Below are 21,417 nucleotides of genomic sequence, written 5' to 3'. Positions count from 1 at the left end.
TAGTTTATAACAACTGTTAGATCAAGTAAGCCATGAAAATTGCAAAATAAAAAACTTTCATTGTTAAATGGACTTGCCCTGTCTATGGCAATTTGAGGAACCTATTGACCTAAATCAAGACTGAAGTAAATATTTTTAATATTTTTAATCAGGCTCATAGAGGAGTTTGATAATGTGTGGAGCATATATAAGACCAATTTTTGATGTATTATGTGCACTTACAAGAGAAAAAAAATGTGCTGCATTAGGCACATGTATGGCCAGGCTAGAAGAGAAGGATTTTCTAACTTAATGGCATCCTACACTCATAACATTTTGCCCAATATTTTACTTAACTCACCAGGCACACCAGTCTGCTGTGTGAATTTTTCTTGCACTTGGTCAAATAAAAAATGATTGAAATTCTTCTGATGTCTATGTTCATGGTGTTGCACAGTGGTAAGTCATCATTTATTTTTATGATTATTTTGCATTTATGACAAATACTGTTTTAAGTATATGCATTTGGAAATATAGCTCTGGAAATGCACACCTACCCCTTCCTTGTTGTTCAGCACTCAAATGTACCAGGATAATTAGCAATGGAGCAGTTATAAAACATTTTTTTTCCTCAGGACATGTAGTGAAGGAAGAAACATTTAGTGGGGCTAATAAATATAAACAAAAAAAAAAAAAATCCATCTTAACTTCTGCTTACATTTGGTCATCACCTGAGCTCCTTAGAATCCCAAAAATTGCAAAAATGTATATTCTACTCATGAAAGAAGTGTATTATATAAATTCTCCAAACCATTAAGTAGGTCCTTGCATTCAGCTAAAGTTTTCTTTGAATTTTTATTTAGAATATATTATTTTTTTTAATTTTTGTCTGCATGTAACTATTTACATTTAGTTGTCCTATGATGAATGAGTTTTCAATGATCCAGTGACAGGGGCAGGCAACATTTCAGATTTCCCTACACTGTGTGTGGAAGTCATAATGAGTAACGATGTGCCATTGAAGGGAAGTATTTTTAGAGCATTCCTGGTTGTTCCATGAGGTTATTTTTGAAGTGAAAAGAAAGTTGAACATCTTGGCATACACAAAATTCTGCACTGACCTACTCCATGCCATTTCATCTCTTATAAAGAATCACATGCATTGCTAGTCAGTAAATAATCTAATACAAGATACATTTGGAAATTATATTAATGAAACTGAGCATTGAATCTCCTAACATATGGACAGAAATCAGTAAGGATATCAGCATATTCCCACTTCACTGATAGGGAATGCCAAGGCAGCGATATATATTGATAATAATCAGTATACTCAGAAATATCTGTATACTCAGAGATTTTTTTTGATATAGCAAAGACATTTTTTCTCCCAAGGCTTTTTGGATATGCCACAGTTCTTTTAATGCTTTCCTCCATCTGAGCACAGTCAAAGCATAAAGATTTTAAATGCTGCCCTAGGCCAGCTGGGGCTTCAGGAAGCATTATTGATTTAGACTTATGTGGGAACCACTTTGCTCATCTTTACTTTGAGACTGAAACAAACAGTAGCACGCAAACAACTATCTACATGAGGAGTTAATGGGATTTCCCTTGAAGATATCAAATAGGTTGGATTTGCTCTGACATTTCCTAAGACAGTCAATGTTTGTGCTCCCCAGATATTATAATTACTGCATTCATGCCCTATATAATGGCATTTTAATTAGACATGACTGAAAAAATGATTAGAGACATGGTGATTTTTTTTTTTATGAGCTTTGTTGGGATAACACTTCTGAAAAGCATTCTCAGAATAGCAACATTGCAGACACAGCCCTTGCATCTAAATAATGAAAAAATTTGGACACAGCTGGAAATCCCAAGGGCTGATGTACCACACAGGTCTCCTCAGGACACATGCCAAGGAATTTAGCAGGTTGTAGAGAAAGGTGAGTGAAGCTGACTCTCAGGGTGTTCTGCAATTTAAAAGGCTGATTTTTGTAGCACAGTCTTTTACTGACTAGGCAGGGAATAAGGCAGGAATGTTAGGCCCCAGAAAGCGTGATAGAAAAATAATAAGAAAGAATTATTGATTCAGAAAGTATTTTCTTACTGTCCCTACATCAAAATTTAAATATATTAAGCAATCTTGTTAGTAAATACTGGTCGTTGATGTTGACTCTCTGACAACTAGAAATACCATTTTTAGCAATGAAAGCTTTAGAAAAAGTAAATGCTTTTTGAACAGTTGACCCTGTGGTAGTGATGTTTCTCAAGGGGAGTTTCAGATATCTGAGTAATTGAGTGTGTGCAAATTAAGTTTGCTGAGAATTACATGCAAATGAAGGGTACTAGAAGAATCACATCTCCCAGCATCTCTGTAACATGACTTTATAAACTTTTTTCTCTGTTTCATTCAAGTTGACAGAATTTTCATGCTTTCCAAAACATTGCTGAAACGGCCTAATGATCAACAGATAGACATCAGCAGACACTCCGTTTGAGGCATGGAAGTGTGCAGTGTTTCAAAATCTAACTCTACACACACTAAATGGAACATGACTTCAGGATAAGATGTTTGTCACTGTAGAGGAAATGCTGGCTTTAAGTCAAAAAACAAAGGGAAGCTTTTCTTTAGTAAGCATGACTTAATGCGTATATAAATATACACTATTAAATGCTATTCATTTCTTCAGCACTTTAATCTTCTTGAGTTTGAATTCCTTCTGGCTGTCAAGCTTTCAATAGACTTGTTCCAGTTCTGTGGTGCCAGGAGGCCTTTTCTGTTCTGAGGAAAACAGTGTCTTCCTCTCTGTCTCTTCCATTTTGTTGGAATGGGGGACGTTTTTTGCTGGTTTTCTCTTCATCTGAAAGATTTTAATTGAGGCAAAGACATTCGGGGAGACCATAACAGTAAAGGGAAGTACCTTTTCCTACCTCCTACAACCCCATACTTACATTATGCCACCAAACTTAATAAATGTATTTCTGGAAGCGTGGTGACTATGTCCAAAGATACTTTGTTCATTCCAAAATAGTTGTGATAAACTCCTGAGAAGGTCCTATAATAAAATCTTAGAAAAATCTTCCCGAATTCTTTGCTAAGCATCACATTAAGTCTTACATCTAAAATATCTTCCCTCTCCTACAGCTCTGTTTATTGCAGAAAATTCAACAGATTAGCAAGATAACTGTCAGATCTTCCCCAGAGTCTTTTGCAGAAAATGCCTGTTATTCTGATAAGCTGTGCCATGATTTCAAATTTACTTGTTTCCTTCAATCTTTAGATCCTTGAGACAGCAAAAACCCTTGAACATATCTGTAATAAAATGTCTAGTTGAAATAAATTGAAAATAACACATTTTCTCCTAAAAATGTGTAGAAGATACGAAGAAGGGAAGTATGCAGGATGGACAAGAACAAGCACTAAATCAGGATATGACAAACAGAAAAAAAAAGTGTGGAAATGGTGAAGTGGCACCTTCAAAAGGAAAAAAAAAAAAAGATTGCTAACTTCAGGAAAAAAATAGCCACAGGAAGAGAGCATAGGCAATGAGAACTCAGCTAAACTAATCTGAAGCTTCACCTCTTAAGATCATGGCTGTCTTTTCTATGTTTAGCAAACATCATTTTGGGGGGATAGATTATCAGCCCAACCTGTTGACTAACTTAACAGCAAAGGTTTGAAAAAGGTGGAGGCGAAACTAAGCTGTGAATCCTGATGTGTCCTGTTGAAACAGCAAAGGGAAACGTATCTAACACAGAAGCTATCTCACTATCTATAGAGTAACATTCTGGGAGATGTATTTAATGCTACAGAGAAGTGAAATCAGCTGCTGACCTCTCCACAACGGACGTGAATCAAGCTGAGCCCCATTCACCAAACCTCGAGGGCTTCCCCTGAATTTGAATGCTGGGGTCACAGCTGGAAGGAGTTGTGTATGGATGTGCACAGAGAAAATGACAGAGGAACTGAAGAGGTCAGCTTTTAGGGGGACAGCAAGCAGGTGCAGAGAGGTTTGCACAAATGTCTTGACTTCCAACAACTGAAAAGCAAAGGGCTACAGAGTAGAAAAGAAACATCTGGGGTGGTGAAGTTGTTTGTAACAGTATTTTTACATGATTCTAATAATTTATCCCAGTGTGTGGTTTTGTTCAGAAGAGCAAAGGAATATGAGAATTAATATATCCTCACCAGCAGTTAAACAGAGACTGATTATTAAGTTGAAGCCAATGAGACTTATCAGAATATTTCTGGATGTGAATTTCTGGGTGTGGATGGAAATAAGTAACTGTTTCATTTCTTTGCTAAATCAGCTTGCTAATGTAGGAAGGTGTTCAATACGCATGCAGTGTATGCATCATAATGAAGTATATGTTATTTTGTTATCAATTTTAAAATCTCTTTTCTTCTCAAATCTGTTTGCTGAAGTAGGTGGCCAAGATTTGGAGCCACCAGCATTTCTGCCAGAGCTTCTTAACACACCTGAAAGAATCTTGAGTAAGAACACTTTAAGCTTTACTTTCTATAGTATAGCATTGCAGTGTTGAATGACTCATACTCTGAAACATTGCAGGGAAGCATGCAGTTAGAAAATATCATGTAATTTTCATCACCAAGGGTCTTGACAACAGAAGCAAGACAAGCAACAGTCTGGGAGCCATTCTTGTCACCTACTTTTTTAAAAAATATTTTTGTTTTGTTCATCTAGACAATGCCACGTTCTTCAATGGAGTCTTTCAAAATGTGGAAAGTGTTGCATTATTTTTTGGTAAGTATGTGCTTCACTTGTACTTCAGCTGTGGAATGTGCTTTTATACATACTGAAATGGCACAGGAATCGTTGAGACTGCTGGTTTCTCAAAGATTGCTACAATCCTAAATATTGCTTAGTGCTGAGCACTGTTCAGTGCCCCTGTGTTACTGTACTGCCTGGTTTAGGCTTTGCTTTCACACTGACATCGCCCACTTGTGACCCATGCTTGGCTAACCTTTGCTCACTGTTCTCTTTGCAGATTGTCTGGGTTCTCACTTCACCTGGCTACAGTCCATCTTCACAAACTTCCCTGCCTTGCTCAACTTTGTGAACAAAATGAAGTGTGTCAGTGGCTTTTGTCCCAGAGATTTTGAAGACTATGGCTGCTCTTGTCGGTTTGAAATGGAAGGGCTCCCTGTGGATGAAGCTGATGAGTAAGTCTTTTCCATGAGACTATCCATGACATGGTTTAGTGGGCATGGTGATGATGAGCTGATGGTTAGACTAGATGATCTTAGTGATCTTCTCTAACATTTATGATTCTACTCTGTGATCTTCTGTCTGCCTCAGCTGGCTGGTAGAGCCTTAATGCTCTGATGACCTGAAGCATAACACTTGCCTATACGATTTAAGGACAATTCTACAATTATAGAAGATTTATTTAGAGGGCAAGTCCCTCATCACTCAGCTCTATCTAATCATCACTCATTTGCAACCCAAATGTCTGACATGACCTACAAAAAACATCTCCATCTATAGTTTGTTGGCCTTGCCCTGTGTTGAGCTAATGAGCATAGTCTTTTTGTTGGGCTGCCACCCAGCACCAGTCACCACCCTTACAACAAGTACTGGAAACAGATGAAGTTGAAATGGTCATAACCCCCAGCATGTGATCATCTAGTGGTTTCTTTTTTCCCATGATCATAGTCTCCCGCACCTGCCTGTGATTCCAACAGTGCAATCCTAGTAGCACAGCTGGCTTAAACTGGTTGTGAAGAATGATCAGTAATGCAATAGAGTAATTAAATGCCATACTTATCTCCTTGGCACTGCTTACCGGAGGTCTCTAAATTCTAAACAGAATTCATGAACAAAACCTCATTCATTTTTATTTGTTCTGGGGAACTATTCAGCCCAAAATTTTACTCCTGTGCTAAAAGTTTGAGGGTCTGTTAGTAAGATAGACAGGAGAATGTCAACCCAAGCTTCCCCATGGATTTACAGCCTTATCAAATGCTAGTATTGGGAATCTGAGTAATACACCAGCAAGATAGGCACATAGTGGATGCTAATGGAAATGTTGGCATCTGAGCTGATTTAGGCATCAAAAGAATCAGGCTACATCTAAGTATGACTTCTAGTGGTGGTTATAGAGTTAGGTAAATCTTATTGTGAATATCTACATACATGAGATGATACACTGGAGCATCGGGGTACAGAGATCAGTGTAGCTCAATGGCTCTTTCAACTACAATGCACTGGGAACAGAAATATCCAAAGTCCAACCTGGGCTTCAGAGAGATTCTGCTCCAGATTCTGACTGAGTTAGTGAAAAAAAATTTAGCAGCAAGACAGGGCAAGCAAATGGCTATTCATGCTATTCACATTTGCCACTAGGAGGTGGGAAAAGAAATTCAAAGGCAATCAAGACACACGCATGTCATAATTACAAAAAAAATAAAATACTTTCCAACAACACAGTGAGAGAATTCTTCGAATGAAGGCAGAAATGGCTCAGAAAGGGCTGATGCCTATAGCTAGACAGAAGTTAATCCATCCACTTTCCAGTATAGGATGCCTAAGAAAATAAAAATCTAACTCTACTGCTGGAAAAAGCCATGGGAATTCTCATGAGTAGTTTTCTGAATAAACACGATGACATTCTGAAATGAGAGCTCTAGGCAGTTGAGTGCACTGGTACCCAAAGAGCTGAGCATCTAGGCTTTTGCTTCACTCATCTTCATCTTAATGCAGGGCAGCGCAAACACAGAAAGAGCACAGAGGTGTTAGCAGTCTCATAGTGAAGCTTCCCTATGAGAATGGCAACACCACTGGAGTTTGCAGTAGATGCTGACTGATTGCCTTGCCACTGACAAGGTATCCTCTTTATTCAAAAGATCATCCAAAAAGGAGGCTATTACATGCCTTTCTGAGAGTTGGTTCTCACAGCTTTGCATTTTTTTCCCCACTAATTTCCATTCTTAGAAACTAGTTTTGCAAATCTTGGATTTGACACTGCAATTGCCATTCAGTGAAAAGGGATTAACATCTCATTATAGGTATTTCTTTAGGACATTAGATTTTGCCCACAAATCAAACCTTTCTTGATTTCCCAAAGTATCTAACTTGCATATCCACATTAAGAGTGTTCTGCCTCCTTGATCCATGGGGAGAGAGATATGTATTTAGTGGATAAGCCATGTCTTACAATGCCCTGTCTGCAAAGGGGGCATTATTTTCTGATTAAGTTGCCTTAAGAGTTGAGTGACAATGATGCTCTAATAAAAAAGGAACTTTACATCATTTGTATTAGATTAATTTTCCAACTGGAGGAGTTTCCAGGTGCTTGTAGTGAAATAAACCTCAGGCATTATTGATGTGGGACTTGACATCTTTCATCAGTTACACGTTTAAAATTGTTTTCCCATAGTTACAAACTTCAGCCTCATTTCTGGAAAAAGCACTGGTGGCACTGAGAAACCATCAGGGCCTGCCTCTTGGATGCTGTTTGCTCCCACCTTTGTTTGGTACCCTTCTGCAGTCACCTCAAGCAAGTTACAACAGGGAGCAAGACCACAAAGAGATACTGAAATCCAAGAAAATGGGCTTTGAGATATTATCAGAATACAAATTTCTTGGATTTTTTTTTTTTTTTAATGTTTCCTGGGAAATCAAACACACAAAGAGAAACATAAAATGAAAGCCACCTGTGTCTCTATCTAAAAAGAAGGAGGCCCATCTATCGGCTGTCCACCTCACAAAGCACCTTCCCACATTTAAACACTGCCTGTGGGGATGATGCTATTTATGAGTTCTTATCTGCTGCTTGCAGCCTGAGCAAACCTCATCACTGATGTTTTTCATTGAGTCAGAAGTTCAATCGTGGTTAGACCTTGGACTTCTTCCTTAATTGTTAGGAAAATTAAATATTTTAGCAATTAACTATTAATGTATTAAGTGATTAAATATTAAATACTTGCTAAATTTAGGAAGTGAGAAAGTGACTGCATAGCCTAGGAGTGAGCCTGCAGTGCATATGCAGGACTGTGGCTGATGTATAAAACATGTTTATTACATCCTTAACAAAAAATCCTCCAGTAAGCTCCTCACATCATGAGTCACAAGTTAACCCATTCTGGCAACACACTGTTTGTTGGATGGTAATGTTTTCTTTGCATTTGACAGAGACAAGACTGCTATCAGTGCAATAACAGACCCATGCTGTGAGTCCATTTTACCGACATGACACTGTTTCAATCTAAATCTAACAGCAAACTCTTGCTTACTTTATGTGACAGTTTTACACACAGTAAATGGTGATTGAATGTCTTACTGGTGTTTCATTTACATCTGCCGGTGCACACAGATTCTGCTACAATACGGAAACAGACAGCTTGCTCAAAAGAAGAGGGAATTGATGAATACGTTATTTCATTTGAATTTTCATTGCTGCCGACATCTGAAGCAGCCATACAGATGTTTGGGGTTTGCATGACAACAGGACAATGCAAGGTTCCTACTGCCTGAGCAGTGCTGTGGCACAAGAACACTGCTTTACACAGGCTTGAGAAACACATTATGCCCCCTTTCCATTCTGGTTGCTGCATTGAGGAGGAAGAACAAGTATCATTTACTGTGATTCTATGGTAACATCAGATATATTTATAGAGTCCCAGTGAGACACAGCGGTTCACAAGATACTGCAGAAACATTTACTGTCTAAGAGTGCTGGGTGCAGCACAGTTCAACACAGTTGTATTGGGTCAGTTTATATCAGGGCCGAATCTAAGAACTTATTTGTGGGGCTTGGTTTGGCAGTGATCTGTGGGTGATGTTCAGGCAGTGGGAGTGCATTTCTTATTGAAATTGCCTGTAAGGTCCTTGCCCCTCAGGTTCTGCAGCAGGGGTGGAATGCAAGCATGATCTCCCATGACTTGAAGACCTGCTGCCATCACTGAGCTTTGCATCCAAGTGTAATTATTCCACCAGACTAATTCAGAGAAAAGTGATGCTCAGCCTTTCTTTTTGTCTGTGGACTACACAAGGATCCTTTTTCTCCTTTGGCACCTTTTCATTCTTGTATAGGAATAAGCATTGCAGTGTGATCTTGAACAGAAAGGAAGACATACTGTCTGAACTTTGTGCTATTTCATGCTTTAAAGATGCTGTTTTCAGCACCGCAAATGCTATGAGGAAGCAATGGAGATGGAGTGCACATGGGACCCATCAAAAATTTCTACAGATGTCACCTGCTCTGCAGAAAATCTGACCTGTGGTAAGATTGACCTGTCACAAGAACAGAATTCTGGAGTTCTTAGTGGCCTACCTACCATAAGTCATATATAAGTTAAGGAGAAACCACCTCCACATGTGGATTCTCGAGGAATTAAATATTCCACTCAAGGATGAATGTGAATAAGAATGCACAGAGGTATGAAGGTCCAGCTTGGCAGGAGAATGGAAGTCCTATAGTTAGAAACTTGTCAGGGCTCCTCTAACAGGCAGCCTCCTGATGCGGTTTCCAGACTTCTGTGACTTTGCAGGACCACTGAGTATTGCCTGAAATATCTCCATGTGAATGGAATGGAGATGATGCTGGGGAATTACTTGAAAAGTAATGTACTTTCTGAAGCTCAAATGGTTGATTTTCATGTAATTTGAGGGATTCAATTCTGTGCTTTCAGGGTCCCATACATTCAGATAGAACTGTATCACTAGCAGGCAGAAACCTTGCTGTTGTAACAGGAGCTTAGCAAGCGTGGAGTGCCCCCAGTCAATTTTAATGTCACTTTTCACCCAGTGTTGGCTTCCAGGAAATACTATGCTTGAGAACATAACTAGTGGTTGCCAGCAAAGAAGAGCAGCATCCTCAAACCAAGAACTTCATAGCTTGATTTAGTACAGGACTGACCCAATTTCCACTTCTTGTTTCAAATGGAAGCCAGTTTTTCTTTCTGGGTCAGTCTATAAAGATTCATGCACATCTGAACCCAAATAGTGTTTCTTTAGCTCTTTCCATACTTAATCAGAAAATGTCTTGTTCAAACTGAAATAAGAGAGGAAAGCAAAATGAATAGATATTGAATGTTGAATATGGAAAAACTGTGTAAGAACTCTGAAAGATCAATATTTTTGAAAGCTCTGAAAGGTAAACGGATTTGAAGTGGGAAAACAGTATTTCTGTAGAGAAACTCATTCCTTTTGTAAAATGCAAAACATATCTTCTGAAAGACTTGGCTTGTGGACTGTGACTTCCTGGGGATAGATGGAATATTTTACACTCAATATCAGATGGCGTAAGTTTTCCATGGAAAAATCAGACGCAGCAAAGCTCTGCTCTGAGATTCTCACTGCTCTATAGAAAGAACCAGGCTCTGGCAGCCCATTGCCAGCTCTGTCAAATTACAAACTCTGTGGGATTACAAAACTGGAATGAATTCAACCTGAAAAATCATGGTTTAAGCATGCATGCACTAATGAAGACATAAATCTTACAGGGAGGAAAAGTGAAGTAGGGGAAAAAAGATATTTCAACAGCACCTTGTTTGGATTTTTGTTTAATTTGCAGAAAATGGGGATCCCTGTGAACAGTTCCTCTGCACCTGCGACAAACATGCCATAGAGTGTTTTGGGAATGCTCATATTAACTCTTCCCTCAATGGCCTGGATGTCTCCTCCTGTCCATCTCTGGTTACAGGTAACAATCCAGATCAGACTGACTGCCCCTCCTGCCAGGTTTTCTTTTGGCATTGAGTCTGATCTAAGATGAATGGAGCAGTAGCTGAGTAGCTTCCTGCACTAAATCTGGCAGTCTGTCCTATTCTCCACTTACTCCTACTCAAATGAAAACCAAGATAGAAGAAGGCAGGCTAATTGCTGTCCTGGAGCATGGCCAGGAGAAGTTACTGAGCTGGTGAGGAGCTGGAGCACCTGCTGAAAGAGGTGTCTCACTGCTCTCCTCTTCTTTGTGGAGTTGTGCAGACATGAATGAGCCAGACTCCTTTTGGAGGGGCATGGGGACAGGTCAAGGGTCAAGAGATGTAGCTGCAACAGGGAAAGTCCAGTTAGACATGGGGATTTATTTGTTTTTGTTTGTTTGTTTGTTTGTTTTTCGGGAGGCATCTGAATGACTGGGTGATGCGTAGGATAATTAGCAACTTACTGAGGTCACTCACAGTGTGCTCTGGTGGCCAAGAAGGCCAATGGCATCTTGGAGTGTATTAAAGGTTTGTGGCCAGCAGGTTAAGGGAGGTGATCCTCCCCCTCTACTCTGCCCTGGTGAGGCCACATCTGGCGTACTGTGTCCATTTATGGGCTCCTCAGTTTAAAACTGGCAGAGAACAGAGAAAGCCCACAGAGATGATAAGGGGTCTGGAGCATTTATCTTCTGAGTATAGCTGGGAGACCTGGGTCTGTTCATCGTGGAGAAGAGGAGGCTGAAAGGGGATCTTATCAACACTCACATATATCTAAAAGATAGGTTTCAAATGGATGAGGCCAGGCTCTTTTCAGTGGACAGGATAAGGGGCAATGGGCACAGAGCACTGGCACAGGCTGCCCAGAGAGGTGGTGGAATCTCCTTCTCTGTAGATATTCAGAAGCCACCCGAACACTTTCGTGTGCAGCGTGCCCTAGGGAACCTGCTGTAGTAGGGGGTTGGACTTGATGACTTTCAGAGGTCCTTTCCAGCTCCTACAATTCTCTCTGTTTCTATGACTCAAACTCCAAAGCTGGGTCAGATGTGAAAAAGCACTGCTAGTTTTAGTGATCCCTTCACTGATATTGGCACACCTCAGTTCTAAGAACAGGTACATGAATTCAGAGCTCTGCATGTGCATATCCCTTCATAAAGAGGCCAAGAGAGAAGAAATTGCCTTAGCAAAATTTGTGTCAGTGCCAGCAAAATGTTTTGTGTAAGCCAGTAATCTTTCACTGGGATCAGGTGGGTCTAATACAGATATGGCAGCTCCAACACATTACAAATAAAGGGGAAATTGTTATGTGCTAACAGGAAAATCATGCTGTTTTTACCTCAGCTGATAAAGAGAGATTCCACCATAGCTCACTGAATACCTCCACCAAATTAGGCTCCTGGTAATACTTATTTCAGGAGAATATTGAAATCCTTTGAATGAATCATTTGTATTTGTCATTTGCTCAGGTAATTACCTTTTTGTGTAGCTGTTCTGTCCATTTCAAGCTGTAGAAAAAAAGCAAAAAACATAGCAAGGATGTCAGATAAATTTCTAGGAAAAGTAATTTGGCAGATGCTTTATTACAGAGAAAATTTGAATATTTTCCTAAACCTTTGCCTTAATAGGAATAAATGCAATGAATTCTTGATTTGTTGTACTATCGAGTTTAAATGTTGACTTCAATCTACAGACTTCAGTGTGTAAGAGAGATTTCTCCTTTTCAGAAACAACCAGCAAGAGAGAGCTGACAACACTCCACACAGGGGGTATGTCCTTACCTCTGTGATTTTTTGACTGAAATATATTGAATCAAGAAGAATGTCTGCATTGAGAAAAATAACATGAGCATTTTGGAAGATATGAATTTCTTTTTTTTTAGAAGCAAAGGCAATTTTTAGCAAGATATCAAAATATGAAAGGAAGAGAAAGAACTAATAAACCAAAGTACTGCTTTTGTGACCAGCCATTACTGAGAAGCTCAGGATAATTTCAGCCAAATGACTCATTTTTCAAAGGAATTGAAAAGAGAAACTGAATCTCATTTAGAAATAATGCAAGAAGAAACAAACTGAAAGCATTTTAAAAATATTTTCAGATCAGTCCTTTGCCATTTGCATGGACATTTTGAGCTCAGCTTCAGCAAAGTGCTTAGGCTGAAACATTTGAGTTTACCTCTAAACATTAATTCTTATCCTTAAGGAATACTTACAGAATGCTTATTGTTGATCAGTTGTCTAGTTTAGATTGAAACAGTGATAGAGACTGATGGCTTTTTATTAATTACAGTATACATTGCTGAGTAGGATTTGGTATTTGTGGTCAGTAAGTGCTAAGGAAGAATTCTAATATTTAAATGAACTACCTATAATTAGGTTAATATTTACTACATTTTATTATATTTATATAAAAACCCAATGAAAAGTACAATAGTGATAATATTTGGAAATAAGTGGGGGCAACAAAGCTGGTGAGGGGTCTGGAACACAGGCCATATGAGGAGAGGCTGAAGGAGCTGGGAATGTTCAGCCTGGAGAAGAGGAGGCTCAGGGGAGACCTTATTGCTCTCTATAACTTCCTGAAGGGAGGTTGTAGTGAGCTGGGGGTCGGCCTCTTCTCTCGTGTCATTAGTGATAGGACCAGGGGGAATGGCTTCAAGCTACGGCAGGGGAGATTCAGGCTGGACATGAGGAAGTATTACTTTTCAGAAAGGGTGGTCAGGCACTGGAATGGACTGCCCAGGGAGGTGGTGGAATCACCGACCCTGGGGGTGTTCAAGGAAAGACTGGATGTTGTGTTGAGGGACATGGTTTAGTAGGAGCTATTGGGAATAGGTGAACGGTTGGACTGGGTGATCTTTTAGGTCTTTTCCAACCTTGGTGATTCTATGATTCTATGATTCTAAGTTTTGTTCTGCTGCCCTGGCCATGTTACACCAAGATCCTATCTATGAGCATCCTAAGCCATGATTCTCTTTAGAGCAAAAATGTTTTTCTTTTTGCAGAGTTCTTTCATCATGGGACTGAGAAAACAGAGGCTGTGACAGCATCTGTGGAAGAAGGTTTGTAACTTACAGTGCAAGAAGTGCTGTTTTCAGCTCCCAAAAGCTGGAAGAATAAAATACATGAACAAGCTGTTTGCTTACAGCCCTTCTAAGAAAACTGCCATAAAAGTAGATATGTTTTGGTGATCCAATTCAAGACCAAATGAGAATGTGCTTCAGCTTGCATGCTCCGTGTGCTTAACCACTGTTCATTCAAAATTTCCCAAGGACTGAGACTGAAAACTCTGGAACAAAACCTTTTTTCACCAAAACAGACCTTCTAGGAAAGAGAAGTTGTGGCAGGGGAGTCCGGCAGCCCATTGAACATTTGTTGTTTTCAAAGAGATATTTAATTATTTGAGATGAAGCTGTAGTTGTGTGCAGTATTTACATACCTGTATTAATCTTCTACATCCCCCAAAACAGTCACTCGTGCCCTCTGAACAGGAATAGTTTATTATAATGCTCAAAATATGTCTGTGGATAAAAGCCAGTATACAAAATTTTAGAAAGATGAAATTGCAACACAGATAACTTACCCAGATAAACTGTGAAGGTGGTGGAGTTATCGTCCCTGAAGAAGTTCAAGAAATGTGTAGATGTAGCACTGAGGGATGTGGTTTAGTGGGCCTGGTGGTGATGGGTTGATGGTTGGACCAGATGATCCTAATGGTCTTTTCCAACCTTAATGATTCCATGAAATATTTGGAGAACCACTTCAATTGAATTAGTTGTCTCCCCATTTATACTCCAAGAGCTTCACCACTGGCTGCTGTGAGAACATATTAAGCCAAAACATGACACTACTCCAAAATTCATTTGACAGCACAAAAATTCTTTCTTATATCACACCATCCTAACAATACACAAAAAGATGCAGAGATGAATTTTGGGATCGTCTGATCGTTCTGCTAATGAAAATGCTTCTGATAAATGAACATCAGTGCATGAAGTAAAGCAATAAATTAGAAATTAAGGAAGGGTTCAGTTGGTAGCTTCCCATTCGTGTTTTACTTTCAACACAGTCAAGCACATGTTTTTGTAAGGAATATGGCATCTGTTCTGTGCACAATAGTAAGATTTTACATCTAGTTCTCTTCACTGTAGTCTGTCAAGTGGACAGACTATTTATGTTTCTTCTTTATAGCACCTCATCTGAATGTAGTAATGAGGTTAGTTTTTGAGCATCACTGTCTGCAACAATTAATGTTGTGCATAGAAAATCAGGAAAATCTGCACACGTGGGTCTTTCCTCCTCTGCTCAAGAAGCTATTCTCTTGGCTTCGAGTTAAGTGACTGAGAGGACTTGGAGGTCCTTATGGGTCCCTTCCAACTTGGGGTATTCTATCAGCCTGTAACTTCTCATAAGATTCCGTGCTGCCAACTTGTCTGAGTTTACCTTTTCTGTCTTCAACAGCGATTTCCTCTGAGCCCAGTGAGATGGCCCTGGGGACTTCCAGTGCTGGAGGTAAGAGCCCAGATGTACTTTTGCTGGTGAATCAGACCCTCCTGACTCCAGGTGATAGCAGGCTTTAGTTTATTAAGCTTTATTGCTGGGATTTCTGGGTAATACCTGTAGTTCTGCTGACCTGCACATCCTTGAGCAACCACTTTCTTTCTCCTAATTACCCTCTTTAAAAAGCAAGGCTAATAGTGATGTTTGGTTAAGCTTTATAATGCTCTCCATAAAAGCCACTCCAGACATGCACTGCAGAAATGCAGAAGATACTTCACTGCCAGATGCTCTGCTTTTTGTCCAGCTGTCACAAGAGACCAACGAGGTATGACTTGGTCTTCTCCCACTCTGTCAGTGAAAGGTCAGTGGTTCTGGGCTTTTCGTTGCCTTTGGCACAACAATTCTTTATCTAAAAGCATCACAGTTAAGATTCTGTGCATGGTGATGACTGGGCTGCTGTGGAATTGGAGCTAGATAGGAGTCAGATCACAGATATTATTTGAGGATTATTTGCTATTCATTGCCTCCAGCCACTCATTTTGCACGCCTTATGCAAGTATGTGAGAAAACCTCTTCCCATCAGGTTTTCTGATACGATGGTTGATCCTTTAAATTGCTTTCATAGGATTTGCTGCCCAAAGGGTTCATTTTTATTTTACTTCCTCCTTTAATGTACAGAATTTCATGGAACTCTTTCCCAGGCTAAAAGTTATTTCACATTTTTGCCATTACCATTTCTATGAGAACATTCACATCAGTAGCTACAGCTAAAAGCAAGTGGAGTACCATAGCAGACTTGAAATTACCAATGACACCTTTATGTGAAAATGATCATTTACGAAGAATTAAATGCATCAAAAAATGTGAAGTGAGTCTGAATATGGAGAGAAGGAAGGAACCATTTTTTGACTCAGATCACAGTTTGGGTAACATTCATGTTTTCCACCTCAATTCAGAAATAAGGCATTGCTATGATAAACTCTGCTCAGAAATCTTCTCCTCCACTAACTTGAATGTATCAGAAAATGTGCATGTTGTGTTGGAGGTCTGCATGGCTGCTAGAAGATTATCTGTGATATCTGTTCTTAGCAAACAGCAGAATATTCCAAACTCCAGTTATATTATCTGCACCTGGCAAGAATCACTTTCATTTCAATACATCACTGCCAAACAGAGTGACATAAAACATGCACCTTGCTGAGCTGTGAGACTGGCTGTTGCTATTCATCCTGCAGCCTTTCATGGTCTTACTTCTGTTTTTAGCAGTGTTTTCATTCTTTTTATCCATTCTCTTATGCTAAGACAGGTTATTTCCAATGCATGCCAAAAACAGAACTTCAGAGGATTGAACTTAATGAATTTGAGTGGAATCCAATTAATTAGTTCACTCCAGAAATTTGAAAGGATAGGCTCTCAAAACATGGAAACTATGCACACAGTCCCTTTGAAAATGAAGTATTTTATTCCTTAAATGCAATATCCTTTGCACTGATATTTAAAAAAAAAGAAGCCATTTGAAAACACTGTTTTCATTTTCAAGTTAACTTATAAGAAAAGAGAAAGGCAGAAAAAAGAAAAAAAAGAAAAGCAATATCCAAATTCATCAAACATTCCCAGCCAGTGATGAAGTTTCAGATAACGAAAAGAAAAAAGGAAAAAAAAGAAAAACATTAGTTTCTAGGACGAAGAACTTCTTTAAAATGGTGCATTTTTCAACTCATTTCCCCCTTGATATTTCCTTGTGTCTGTAAAGAAGTAAATCCCGTAGTTGCTCAGCTCTGCATCATTCAAGCAATATCCCTACTGTTGCTGTTATTTTTGGTACCCTTTCGTAAACTGACACTGTGTTTTTTAGCAGTTTACTCAGATGATGACATCTTATCCTTCTTATCCTTCCTCTCTCAGTCTGGCCAACTAATCAGCACTCAGCCTTATTTTTAGTACTTGGCACAGCTTTGTACCTTGGTACGTGACATATAAATTTAAGGACAAACAAACAAAATGAGCAAAACACCTACCAGTTACATTGGTTGTATTTAACTAGCTCCATTTTCTTCTAAAAGACAAGATATGTGAACAAATGACCAGTGCGGATGCTCTTTGCTTTCCTAATCCTCATCTTGAATGGCTTTTCTCTATGACCATCAATTCACAGCAGTTCTGCCCCCAGATATTACTCTGACCTACTATCTGAAATGAAAATCTTGATATTTACTGCTCCATATCTTCTGCTTTCCTCTTTCTGCTGATTCAGAGAAGGACAGATTTAGAGGAGCTGAGGTCCCAGCAGGAGAGATATCCACCTCTCCAGGCTCCTTCCAGGCAGATATTAACTCGGCAGAAGTCAGAATTATCCCCACTGAGTTTATTCCTGCGGACACATCTGCAAGGACAAAAGAGAAAGGCAAGTACAGCCTGCACTAACTCTACTGTAATTTGTAGTGCCCCCTCTTGCTGTTCGTGGCTGTTGGGAGTCAGTGCTTCTCACCAACATGCAGAACAGCAAATTTTCCTCCCTAAATCTGGCTAGATTGTGGCTAAATCTGGCTAAATCTGGCTAGGATGCAGAGTGTTCAGTACCAGCAGTGGGAGTTCATTTTCAAATATTGCCTAGGGAAGTTGTATTTACCACTAATGAACAGACTTCCAATCATTATCTAAACAGATGTTGGAAGACTGCAAGAAGATTGGTTTTGGTTCAGAGTATGCCCTTTGGGACACATTACTGATAGAGTTTATCCTATGTTTGCAAGTCTAATCTTTACAAGTCTGATCTGTGCATGTGTAATCTCCAGAGGCAATTCCTACAAGAGGTGGCCTGGGCACACCTTCCCCCAGACCAACTCTGGAGCTGTCACTGTCTGTTAGGGGATCCAAAGGACCTGCAGAAAAAGGTAATTTTTAAAAATTTTCTTGTGATATGTAATTAGTGAAGTACTGGAACAGGTTGCCCAGAGAGGCAGTAGATATCCCCATCCCTGGAGACACTCAAGGTCAGGCTGGAGAGGGCTCTGAGCAACCTGCTCTAGCTGTAGGTGTCCCTGTTGGACTAGAGGATCTCTAAAGGTCTCTTCCAACTCAAACATTCTATGATTTTATGATTTCATGAAAATTTCAACTTTCCAGTCTGAGAGAGTGACAGACAGGACTCCAGAATCCAGAATCTTTCCTTTGAGGAAAGCAGAACTGTTACTGATAGGTCTGTCATGGCAGCCAAGTTCTATTAGAACTATTTTGTGAATAAACCATGAATAAATCATGTACATGCCTTAGTCTGAGCACAACTTATTGCTCGGTGGAAGATATATCAAATTAAACATTTGAAAGCTTGTAAAAAACTTTTTGTTGTTTAACACTTAATCACTGTCCAGTAAGAACAAGAGGTTTGGGCTGTATTTTCTGAGTTAGCTAAGAGAGAAGCTGCTGACTTCCTATTTCTTCTCTCAGCTAGGTTTGAACATTCTTGAAAAAACAATATTTAAATATGAAAGGTTAAAGGGGGTTGCAATGTACTGTCTGCAATCCTATTTGACTTGCATTTTAGATCTTCATAGGGATTTCTCTCTTTATTCAGTATCTTCTCCCACTTCTCTTGCTGTCTTCCTTAGTGCTATAATAAAAGTCGGAGGTCAGTGGCTGGGGCAATGACTTAGAAATAATGAGAGTCTTCAACTGCTGAGAACATGGTATGTCAAACAGTTGTTTTATTTTTTACTTTATAGTATGTGAACGACTAACATTTCTACAAGAGAGAGGAAATGGAAGAGAGAAGAGAGAGCTGCCCCAGCTGGGAGAAATGTTGTTCTGTTTAACTGAGAGATGTCCAGAGGAATTTGAGTCTTATGGTTGCTACTGTGGCAAGGAAGGAAGAGGGCATCCTACTGATGCTCTGGACAGGTGTGGGCTCTTCTGTAATCTGCCATTAGTTGTAGGTAGTAAGAGTACTTACAACCAGCCAAGCCTGGTGTTTGCTTCTTAGTTGTCCTTAATGATCTTAAGGGCCTTTTCCAACCAAAAGTATTTCATGATTCTATGGTATTCATAGTCAGACCATGCTTAATATAATTCAATTAATTATATAAAACGTGAAATACTCAAATGTCACTAAACATGATCTCTTGCATCAGTATTTTGGAGAGGACTTTTCAAATAAGAAAGAAGCCAGTAGAGTAGAAAAAACTGCATATCAAAAGAGGTGAGGATAAGGGTTGCAGTAAATCTTGGCTAAGAGGTGGTTTGGAAGGTGGTTTATAAAAACAACAATACTAATTTTTGTGTCAGACTGTCATTCAGAAGGAGTCCATATGGAGTGCAGTGCACCCAACCTGGAGCCCAGAGATCTGCAACTGTGGGCCATCAGGGCACGGCTGGTAAAGAGGTGGTGGGGCATGCTTACCCAGAGTGAGGCAGAGAATTCACCCAAACCAAGGAAATCTCCCTAAAAGCAGTTCATTTTCAAACAAAATCATTCCTTGAGTGGAAATCATTACAGCTGGAGCCATATCGAGTCCAAGCACGGCTCTGAGTGCACAGCACACAGAATTTTCCTGCACTTTTACACAAGTAAGACTGCCCGTGCATGATAAAAACAGACATTGAAGCTAGTCAGTGCACTGGGTAATGATGTGTGGTTTTCAGATTCTCAGCCAACAATATGTGAACACCTCAAGCTACTGCTAAAGGAGGGTTTGTTCACAGATCTTGAAGAAATGAACAAGGAATTAGGAAAGGACTGCAAAAGTAAATACAGGTGTTTTTTGCTATTTTTAACTTTATGGAAAAGATTTTTCCACGAAATAAAAACAATATTTTCAGTTGTGATACTGAAAAAGAAATGGATAAAATAAATTGTGAGTATTGTGTGATGTAAGAAAAAGAAATAACTTTTCAGTTTGTCCTGCTCTTTATTTTAGGTGCTGCTTCTCTCATCACTGCTGTGTGGAACAAGTTAAGAAACTTGGATGTCCTGCAGAAAGAAGTTCACAATCTGAAGTTGTGTGCTTTGATCATACTCCAAAATGTAGGTTTGAGTTATAGACATTACTCATCTTTTCATACTCAGCATATGAAATTATTACATGCTGAATACGACCATGCCTATAGCATGGCACAGAACGGAGACAGAATTTGATTGCAAAATGTCCTCAATAGCTATGCCTAAACTGGGTTTTTGTCCTAGCTGAGATCACGGTTATTATGTCACTGTGCTTGATGTGATCAGGTCAGGGTAAGAACTGCATTCAGACATTTTTGACAGGAGACAAAGAACAGCTGTTGTTGTTTTTATTTGCACAAATCCACCTAACGCCAGCCACAGCTCCAGGCACTCAACACCTTGGCAGCAGGTATATTTAAGTGGTTAAAGGTGAATTTGGAAGCTAAAATTCAAGGAAAAATTGGTAATTTTAGTCAAGATCTCATCTAGCACTGACAAATTACACATCACTAGCTGTAACTGCTCTTAAATATTCATTTTAAAATTTCTCTTTAAGGTATTGGTTGGAGCTTGTGTGAAAAACTCCTATGTGCTTGTGACCAGACAGCAGCCGAGTGCATGGCCTCTGCTTTCTTCAACGAAAGCCTCAAGTTTCCACATGCACAAGTGTGCCAAGAGGAGAAAACCTCGTGTCGAGGTGGCCCTTATGAATGGCCTTCAGTCAGCACAGAACCAGGGGCCGGGACCTCCAGCTCTGAGGAGAGCAGCGAGGAGGAAGATTCCCTGCGGAGAAGAGCATGGAGAGAGACACGCCGTCCTCCTGGGAAGCCCAGGGGCGGGCAGCACAGGGGCAGATAGTTAGCTATGGCCACCTGTGTGAGAAATGGCACCGGGAATTTCACAGCCAGCCTCGTGTACCTTACTCCTTTTTGTCACTCTGCAATTGCAACTGCCTTACTTTTCCAGCAATAGACTAGATAGTGAATGTTAAGATGCATAACTTCCTTTCGTAGAGAAGTCACTGCAGACCACCTATGCAGGCCAGCTATTACCTGAAATAACTGACAGCACTCTGCACAACTTCATTTGATTTCTGATCAAAACTCTGATTTTTGTTCTGATCAAAGATTGATTTTTGTTAATCATGTAATTGGTTCAGACCAGATCTTGCTAATGGTGACTACATATTTCAGCTTTTTAATTAAATCAATTTGCAATTACTCCAACTTGTTCTGCACATTCTTCCTTTATAGAGCAAAGCAGGAAACACCCAGAAGAAAAGCTACAGTAGTTACATGGAAATGCATTCCTTCTTCTCTAACTGAAAGTTTCAA

The 21,417-nt window shown here is 39.6% G+C and overlaps 1 protein-coding gene across 1 annotated transcript; it reads left to right on the top strand.

The window, feature by feature from the left end:
• The first annotated feature begins 392 nt into the window (after positions 1-392).
• Positions 393-20,941, top strand: OC90 (otoconin 90). Its single transcript, XM_042870193.1, has 14 exons — positions 393-438; positions 4,412-4,480; positions 4,692-4,751; positions 4,996-5,170; positions 9,119-9,231; positions 10,525-10,653; positions 12,376-12,417; positions 13,653-13,709; positions 15,109-15,159; positions 17,402-17,551; positions 17,943-18,041; positions 18,870-19,044; positions 20,061-20,167; positions 20,640-20,941. Exons 1-14 carry the CDS (start codon positions 393-395, stop codon positions 20,939-20,941), a joined length of 1,575 nt encoding a protein of 524 aa, XP_042726127.1.
• Positions 20,942-21,417: the final 476 nt, after the last annotated feature.

This window comes from Lagopus leucura, unplaced genomic scaffold, assembly GCF_019238085.1.
Source record: "Lagopus leucura isolate 7727_CA_CO unplaced genomic scaffold, USGS_WTPT01 Super-Scaffold_100002, whole genome shotgun sequence".
Lineage (NCBI taxonomy): Eukaryota > Metazoa > Chordata > Aves > Galliformes > Phasianidae > Lagopus > Lagopus leucura.
This window is presented reverse-complemented; position numbering and strand designations above follow the sequence as displayed.

Coding starts and splice junctions, on each gene's coding strand:
- OC90 (XM_042870193.1), top strand. CDS start 393: ATGATTGAAATTCTTCTGATGTCTATGTTCATGGTGTTGCACAGTG. Junction 13,710..15,108: donor GACAGCATCTGTGGAAGAAG/GTTTGTAACTTA, acceptor TGTCTTCAACAG/CGATTTCCTCTGAGCCCAGT. Junction 17,552..17,942: donor TGCAAGGACAAAAGAGAAAG/GCAAGTACAGCC, acceptor TGTAATCTCCAG/AGGCAATTCCTACAAGAGGT.